At 38.7% G+C, this 8975-nt stretch overlaps 1 protein-coding gene across 1 annotated transcript in view; it reads left to right on the top strand.

Annotated features, from left to right (window-relative positions):
* The window catches only part of LOC107753414 (kinesin heavy chain-like), a 31258-nt gene extending 29377 nt beyond the window's left edge, over positions 1-1881 (top strand). Inside the window, exons 27-29 of the mRNA XM_016569548.1 lie at positions 1010-1037; positions 1223-1310; positions 1402-1881. Coding sequence (XP_016425034.1) covers positions 1010-1037; positions 1223-1301 — 107 coding nt within the window. The 3' untranslated portion in view covers positions 1302-1310; positions 1402-1881. The remainder of the gene's footprint in view (positions 1-1009; positions 1038-1222; positions 1311-1401) is intronic.
* Positions 1882-8975: the final 7094 nt, after the last annotated feature.

Here is an 8975-nt window from a genome sequence, read left to right as displayed (position 1 = left end):
TTCTTTCAATAATGTTTTTTAGAGTTTTGCAAGAATTTCGTGATACTAAACTTTTTATTAGTTGTCATAGCAAGTGATTTTAAAAGTAGGATGGCTCACTTTTTATAAGATGACTGAAAATTTTACTTGAATTCGTAGTTTATTCTTAGTTTCGGAAACCTAATGGTTTTATAATTACTACTACTATTATTATTATCATTATTTCTGTTGTTTCTAGAAGTAGTAATTTTGATATTAGTCAATAGAAAAAATATAACCACACACACATTGTTTGTCCACAGAATAATTACACATTATTAAATAAAAAGCGTCCCGCACAAACCTCTACCTCCGCCAGCAGGACCTCATTTGTGTCCGTCATTCTGAAGCATAGAAATTCGGGTATTGGCGTGTGCCCTTTTATATGCTAATGATGTTAATTAGGGGGCGTTTACAAGGCGGAGATCTGACACCAGTCAGCTGCGCACAATTTCAAGATCATTTGTGATTTATAAACGTCACATCTGGAAGAGAGGCGTACGCACGTGTTTTTGTGCGTACGTTCGTTTTCTCTGAATCGCACTTACGCACTTTTGAGAAATGATCTTAGAACTAATTTAGGACGGTTTATACGCAACATTTTATAAATGAGGCCCCTGGTGCGGAGCCATTATTTCAAGCCCAGAACCAGCTTTTCTTAACCACCTTATTTTTCAAGGCAGAAAGCTATTTTCAGTGAACGTGCAAGACTTCCTGTTCAGTAGCTACTTTTGGTAAATAACTTGAACAAAAAGTGTAGTACTATTTGCGCTACAAATAAATAATATGATAACAAATACCAGTTTGCAAATATAAAGTAGCGTATAGCAGACTGTTTTTGTGTATAGCTAAAATAACTGGAAGTGGATGACACTGGGTGCCTTGCACATTTACCTTACCCACTCTTACGCTAAAAAAAAACCAAGAATGCAGCATATGTGTTTGCTTGTAACAGTAGTAACATTTTATTCTCTTGCTTTATGCTTTTCAGGAAATAGTACAGATATTAATGATAACAGGTAAGTAAACTCGCTATATATTGTGACGATATGTATTGACTGACTTTAGACAAAACTCGATTGCAATTTGTCCGTTCAAGTCTAAACAGAGAATTTTAATTTCAGCTTTGAAGTTTTCATTAGCTTGCGTTTATGTGCACTTGATTGTGTAGAGTACACTTACGCTCACTGCCTCTGTGTTTCAGGAGCGATGTTCACTGTGGCGGCATGGTGGATGATGCTTCACAAATCTATATCATGCAACAGGAGACTGCAGCCAGTTAATCGTTTAATGTAAGCCAGCACATACGCATATAATGAGCTAAGAAGCTACTGTGTTCATCAGTGTGCTCTGCAGATTCTCATTTTGTCCCGCTTTCTCCAGATATTCCAGTTGTGTGCATGCAGCCATCCAGCCCTCGCCATCTTCGTAGAGTTCCAGAACATTCATTCCTAGACGTCTTGGCTCTGTAGCGTCTTATACTGTATGGAATATATCGTTCATGCAGAGTCATATCACGTATCCCGTCTCATGTATCTCACTGTTGCATGTTTGTCTGTTTAGTAAGAAAACCGCTCATAGGTTGTAAATGAACCCTCACGTACAGTAGATATTTGAATACACACATCTGTATTGCTTGCTTTATAATACAGGAGAGTACTAGAAAGAACTTCCCTTTAGTCTTGCTGAGCCTTAAAGACAGATGGTTTATTATATTGTGAATGTGTATGCGCGAATACACACTCCTAGATTCACATATAACAGTGTGTGTGTGTCATCATGTAGATTTTGATACATATTATATTCAAGTACTGACTACCTCCAATTGTGAAAAAAATAACATTTTCAATTATGTTTGATTTGCGTCGTATTTGTTTTCACATCAAAAATGATTGGGATGAAAAATTGTTGTGATATGTCAAGAGAACATATCATAGATATTCAAAGATGCTGCGGCTCTAAAACGCCCCAAATGCCTCCGTTATTCTGCCGAAGGCTCTGACCAATCACAGCTCTGATTTCTCGCTCAAAATCCTGATCAGCCAGTCAGGATGACAGAATGAAGAGCCGTGTGATCTTTCCCTGCAGGATCCTGTAAGCTCCGCCGCTTGGTCTGTCAGATGAATGTGTGACTCCATTATTTACACTTCTTCAGTTCTCTTTCAGGTTGTCTTTAGACAGATTCGCTTCACTTGTATATTTAGCAAGACAAGGCCGTATAAACTGTATTATGATGAAGGTTTAATTATAGATTTAGTTAGCACTGAAATGTTCGCTTCTCACACTTCTTCCCTAATTCAAACCTCTGTCGTCACCACTAGAAGAGAAAATCTCACTTCAGAAACAGATGAAGAGCGTTTGTGCAATAGGTCAGCTGATTTACTCAAGGTATCTTTATTGAAGGTTGTTTTATGTGATATATGTACAGTGTGCTAGTTTGCTGGAAGCCAATCCGAGAAATAAATGTAATTCAAAGAAAACTGATTCTTTGTGTGTGTCTGTACCTACTTAACCATATTTTGAGTACAAATTTGTACCCAAACGTGAGCAAAACTTAAATAAAATCCCCAAAAACCTCCCTTGGGGGATGTCCTCTTTTGTAAAACTGGTAATATATTATTGACTTATGTGACTTTATCTTGATGCCATGATATATGTATATATATATATATATATATAGGGCAAAAATTTCCCGAAATAATCCGATATGTACTGTTCCGTCTTTTTTTTAGCTGTGCACTTTTAGCACGATTTTCTCGCTCACTAAGTTTTGCAAGTGCGAGGGGGAGGGGGTGTCCACCATCTTCTTGTAGTCAATCAAATGAGGCTCTCGCTGACTCTCCATTTAATCTTAAATCTGATTGGTGCAATAAATGCATACGCCTAACATTTATCTTCATTTACGTCACGATCGTTCTCACTGCGGGAATAGTACTTTTAATGTACACAAACATTAGAAAATAAATAAAAAGGTAACAACTTAATTAAAACATGATCTCTCTCTTAAGGCTGTGTGCCTTAAGGCTAGTCTCCCATGTGTTCATAAGCCAACAAGACAGTGATTACGGTAATATGGTTGGATTTGGAGATTTACACACCCAACTCAGAAATTAGAAAAAAAAAAACGTAAAATTAAGAAATTTACTTACATGCTACCAAAACACTTTTTGTCCAGTATCTCCATGAAATCTCATCAAAACTTTCCACAAAAATCACGGGAGACCAACTTCTGGCAACAAGAGAAAAAGGCTGGAAGCACAACATGCTCAACCATGTGCAAAATGTCTGTGTTACATTTAACCCTGCATTAGGCTGTGCCCCCCGCGCACCCCTACAACTTAAGTGTATTTGTTTTTTACCTGGGTTTTAAGAGTTGTGAGAGGACATATAGTGTAAAATCAAAAACAGTACACCTGAGCAGCTGCATGAAGCAGTTTTTGCAACCCCACCACAACAGCACTGTACATCTCTAGATGAGAGTGAGGGGCCTGAGGCAGGTGAGGTTTTTGAAAGTGTGGATTTTTTTCATAAGACGTTAACTTCTGCAAGCAAAGTTTCTTTAACCTTCATCTGTAGTTCAGACCATCATTAGCCATATTCACACAGGATTAGTATTACCTGGTGACCACTAGTCATTTGTAATAATTGTGGACGTTATCTGTGATCTTAATCCTGTGTGAATCGGCCATGTCTGTAATGTAAAGTAAAAATCCCTCAGCAAACGACCTACGATATTTCGCAGAACACCAAGGTCCTCTGGTAATATTAGTCCCCTGCGAATCGGCATCTTTGTGGTTTGGCAGGGTCGTGCATAATTTTTTCAAGGTTTTAGTTTCCTGTGTGCTTTTTCATCCATCATGGACGCTGCTTTGGAGTGTTTTGGGTGTATTTTGGGTGCTGGGTCATATACACCATACAGATTAGATAGAGATGGATGGCATGCATAGCAGCATGTGGTAAGGAACATTCTTAAGTTTATGATATTTCATACAGCTATACCTATAACGACAAGACATTTTCAAGCAATAGCCTATCCAAAATAGTGCACAATCAAGCGAGGGGGTTCATGTCATAATTTGTGCTTAATGTGTTACAAACAAACCAAGCGTAAATTTTGAACTATTAGATTTGAACCTGATGAAATGTAAATGTGACAGGGCACAAAACTATATTTGTTTCTTTTTTTATCCATCTAACCAGACCATAGAACGGATCTCTCAACCAGGGGATAGGCCAAAAGGGCACAGTGCCATCTACTTGCCCAGTGAAAACATATTTCCACTGGGCTACAAGAAATATAATTTGACTAGAACTATTTTTATATGGTCATAGTTTATTTTAAGTATTTTTGTTTGTTTATTATTGCTATCCACATCTAATACATGGTACATTTTAATGATAATAATAGCCTAACAATAATTATTTAAAAAACTAATCTCAATCGTTCCAGCCCATGTGTAAGCTGTAAAGATACACTGAAGAATACAGTAAAGATATGCAGTAAAAATGTGCTACACAAATGCAGGCAATATTGGCAGATCTGTGTTCTGGTGGGCTTCTTTTAATGTTATGCAGTGTAGTCAGTCAGGGCTGGGTTTAGTTATTAACTAACCTTCAAATCAAAATGTCACCCTCAAATTTCTTAATACTTTGGACATCACTGTTCTCATGTAAATCATTTTCTGTACTTTACTTAAATTTGTAATAATTCCCCTAATTTTAATTAATTGAATGTCTGTGTTGCATATAAACACTGCAAACTGACAATGTGTACTGACTGCCTTCTCTCTTTTATAGCAAATCCATGGTACAATGAGAGAACACTACAGGAGCAAGGACCTTCCTTCTGGGAAACAGAGGTGCTCCAGAATTTTCAAGAGAATGGCTGGTACCTTAGTCAAAATCAAAGTTTATTTATAAAGCACTTTTTTAGAAACAACATGTGTTTTACCAAAGTGCTGTTCAAGCATGAATAAGGCAATATGACAAATAGAATAACAAAGTTACAAATATTATGAAATATTATAGAATAATGTAAAATAAAATAAAATAAAATAGCAGTTCTCACACAGTGTTAAACGCCATACTATAAAAGTAGGTTTTTAAGCTAGACTTAAAAACAGTAAGTGTTTGGGCCTTTCTAACATGTAAAGGCAAATTATTCCAAAGTCTAGGGACCGCCACTGCAAACGCACGGTCACCCCAGCTCTTCAGCCTTACACGAGGGACAACTAACAATGAATGGTCAGCGGACCTAAGTCCCCTCGACAGAGCATATGGCTGTATTAAGTCTGAGAGGTATGTCGGTGCCAGACCATTCAATGTTTTAAAAACTAAGATTAAAATCTTAAAATCAATTCTAAAACAGACAGGAAGCCAATGAAGAGAGGCCAAAATGAGAGTAATATGTTCCCGCTTTCGTGTTTCCGTTAGCAAACGAGCTGCAGCATTCTGAACCATATGCAGTCTGGTGAGGGAGGCCTGACTAATGCCTACATAAAGTCCATTACAGTAGGCAAGACGGGATGGAGGCGGAGGCGGTATAATTCTAGAGGCAGTTGTCCGGGTAGTGCGTGAGGTGGGCCAGGGACAGAAAATCGTCTGTGTGGTCCTCAAGAGAGTGTTCCCCCTGCTCCAGCTGGAGGATCTCGAATGCGGGGTAATCCATAGAAAAACAAAAATGACTTTTTTTATATTTATGCAAACTGTCTTTTAAGATGTTTAGAGAAATTTGCAACCTATCATTCTTCCACCGGTGTTCAGCCCTCCTGCACTCAGTTCTGACAGCATGAGTGACATTATTCAGCCATGATTGAACTTTAGGTTTAAGCTGGACAGTCCTGACTGGAGCAACTATATCCAAAATATTTTGACAGGTCGAGTAAAACAATGAGGTTAAATCATCAGAATTAAGACCACAGCAAGACACTGAATAATCCCCATCAATGCTATTAAAGGCATCTGAAAACAGCTCAGCAGTTACAGGGCTAATTGTCCGACAATGATGTGTTGGGGCATTCGGTTTAGGGATACGAGAGAGACATATTTCAAATAAAACAGGCATGTGGTCAGAAAAAGAGGCAACACATACTTCAATGTTAGAGACAGGTAGACCATATGATAAAACCAAATCTAACACATGTCCATGCTGGTGTGTGGGGCTATCCACACACTGTGCTAAATTAAACGACTCAATAAGATCTAAAAAGTCTTTAGCCAATGGCTTATTAGGGCAACAAACATGAATGTTAAAGTCCCCAACAATTAAAATTCGATCATATTTAGGCATGATTCCGGCCCAAAAATCTGAAAAGTCATTTATAAAGTATTTGTTATATTTAGGTGGGCGATATACCTTAACTTCAGAACAGTGTTGGGCAAGATACTCTGAAAATGTAATAACATTTCTGATTACTTTATTTCAAAAGTAGTTACATTACTAGTTGCGTTACTTTTTTTCTGTACATCCATGAAATTTACATGAAAAAGTAAGTTTTGCATCTCCTAGCCACAACATCCCAGCATAAACACTCCAGATAAATATTTGTTATTAAAGCATCAACATTCACAAACATCAACATTCACAAACCACTTTTATTGTTAACTAAATGCAAGCATAGGCTGCTGCATACATGGTTTGGCATGGCAGAATGCCAGCAAGGGGCGCTCCCTTTATCTCAGTTTATCGCAGTCTCACAATGCTCTGTTATAACACAATAAATATATGCATAATGAATCTTTCATAATGTCTACAATTCGTGTGTTATAATATGACTCAAAACAATGATCATATTTCCAGATAGGGAACGCATACTTTTCTCTCTCCATGCTGAGTTTGTTTTGTTGGTAGTATCTGCCTCGCAGGCGCTTAACCAGTCAAATTAGGTCTTAGGTAGAGGATGGTGTGTGTGCTCCTGATAAAACACTGCATTCTGTTGGCAATGATGTAACACAGCGGAAACGCACCTCGGCTTGGAACTGTAATCTAATTACTGTTTTGAAAATTATAACGTGTTAAATTACTCCGTTACTAAAAAAGTAATCAAATTACAGTAACGCATTACTAAGTACTGCGTTACTGCCCAACACTGCTTCAGAATACCAAAAGAGGCCTTCAATATCCTTTGTGACCAGCTGCTTCCATACATCAAGCCGGTTACCATCTACAAGCTTGCCAGTAATGTTGAGTTCCACAATGTTGCCAACCTGTATAGTATTGGAACCAGCACCGCCTGTAACATCTTCTTTGACTGTCCCTGAAGTCCCAGCCATCATCACAGGATTTGAGAGTAAGGATTCCCCATGTGTGCTGGTGCTTTGGATGGCACACACATCCCAATCATTGCCCCAGCGAGCTATCCCACCAACTACTATAACAGAAAAGGATGGTACAGTGTTCTGCATCAAGGACTTGTAGACCACACTTACAGCTTCCTTGATTTCAATGTTGGCTGGCCTGGAAAGTGCCACGATGCATACGTTTTTGAGCGTTCCCATCTGTGCCGCAAGCTAGAGGATGGTACCTTTTTCCCTCCAGTCAGCAGGAACATCCAAGGGGTCGACATACCTGTCCTGAGAGTGGCTGATTCTACCTACAGCTTGACTACCAACATAATGAAGCCATTCCTGGAAGTTACAGTGAGGGGACCCAGGGCAGCCTACAATGCCTCCTTGAGCCGTGCTCATATCCATGTTGAACATGCATTTGTCCACGGACCCATTATTTTCTATAATGGCATAAATTGCAAGTGGGATCTCCATATCTCAGCCCTGGAAGGCTCTAGAGCCTCCAAACATGCATTCCTGTCTTAGTCTCAGTGCCCTCTATGGTCGAAAAAAAAAAGTTTCTTCAATCTTCTTGAAACTCTGGTTTCTGATAGAGGGCACTGAGACTAAGACAGGAATGCAAGTTCTAGCTGTCTAACTTTTTTCAGAGCTGAGATATGGAGATCCCATTAGCAATTTATTCCATTGTCTGAAATAGTGGTTTCATCGACAGTGGAATTTTGGGACGAAACTGGGTGCCACGGACTCAGGGGGACCTGCTGAGTGCAGTAAAATATTTTTTTTATCATGAATGGCCGTTGATATAAAATGTCCAAAAAAACACTATCTGGGCCCCATTAAATATATTAGAAATGGACACGTCACTCAATAGAGGGCAAGTGGGATAGGTGTCCATTTCCCATTTATTGAATGGGATCGGTTAAATGGATTGGTGGACAATCATCCCACTAACCTATTATAGCAATCCCATTCAATAAATTGCAAATGGACACAGATCCCACTTGCAATTTATTGTATTGGGTCAACTTAGGTCAGGGAGATAGAATCATCCAATGAACCCATTGTAGTTTTCCCATTCCATAAATTGCAAATGGTCACAGATCCCACTTGCAATTTATTGTATGGTTTCGGTTTAATAGATTAGTGGACAAACATCCCACTAACCCATTATAGCGATCCCATTCAGTAAATTGCAAATGGACACAGATCCCACGTGCAACTTATTGAATGGTATTGGATTAATAGGTTGGATGGACATTCATCCCACCAAGAGTGGACAATCATCCCACTAACCTATTATAGCGATCCCATTCATTAAATGGCAAATGGACACATGTCCCACTTGCAATTTATTGTATGGGAACGCTTTATGTGGTTAGTGGACAGTCATCCCACTAACCTATTATTGTGATCCCATTCATTAAATGGCAAATGAACACATGTCCCACTTGCAATTTATTGTATGGGGACGCTTTAAGTGGTTAGAGGACAATCATCCCACTAACCTATTGTAGCGATCCCATTAAGTAAATTGCAAATGGACACATATTCCACTTCCAATTTATTTAATAGCATAATCCCACTAATCTATTATACTGATCCCACTGAATAAATTGCAAATGGGATGATTGTCCCAATTCAGACTTATTGCATGGGCTCCAGATAGTGTT

The sequence above is a fragment of the Sinocyclocheilus rhinocerous genome, unplaced genomic scaffold (genome assembly GCF_001515625.1).
Source record: "Sinocyclocheilus rhinocerous isolate Xijiao unplaced genomic scaffold, SAMN03320098_v1.1 scaffold5187, whole genome shotgun sequence".
In the NCBI taxonomy this organism is placed as follows: domain Eukaryota; kingdom Metazoa; phylum Chordata; class Actinopteri; order Cypriniformes; family Cyprinidae; genus Sinocyclocheilus; species Sinocyclocheilus rhinocerous.
Note: the sequence above shows the minus strand (reverse complement) of the source record. Positions and strands in the feature narration are given on the sequence as shown.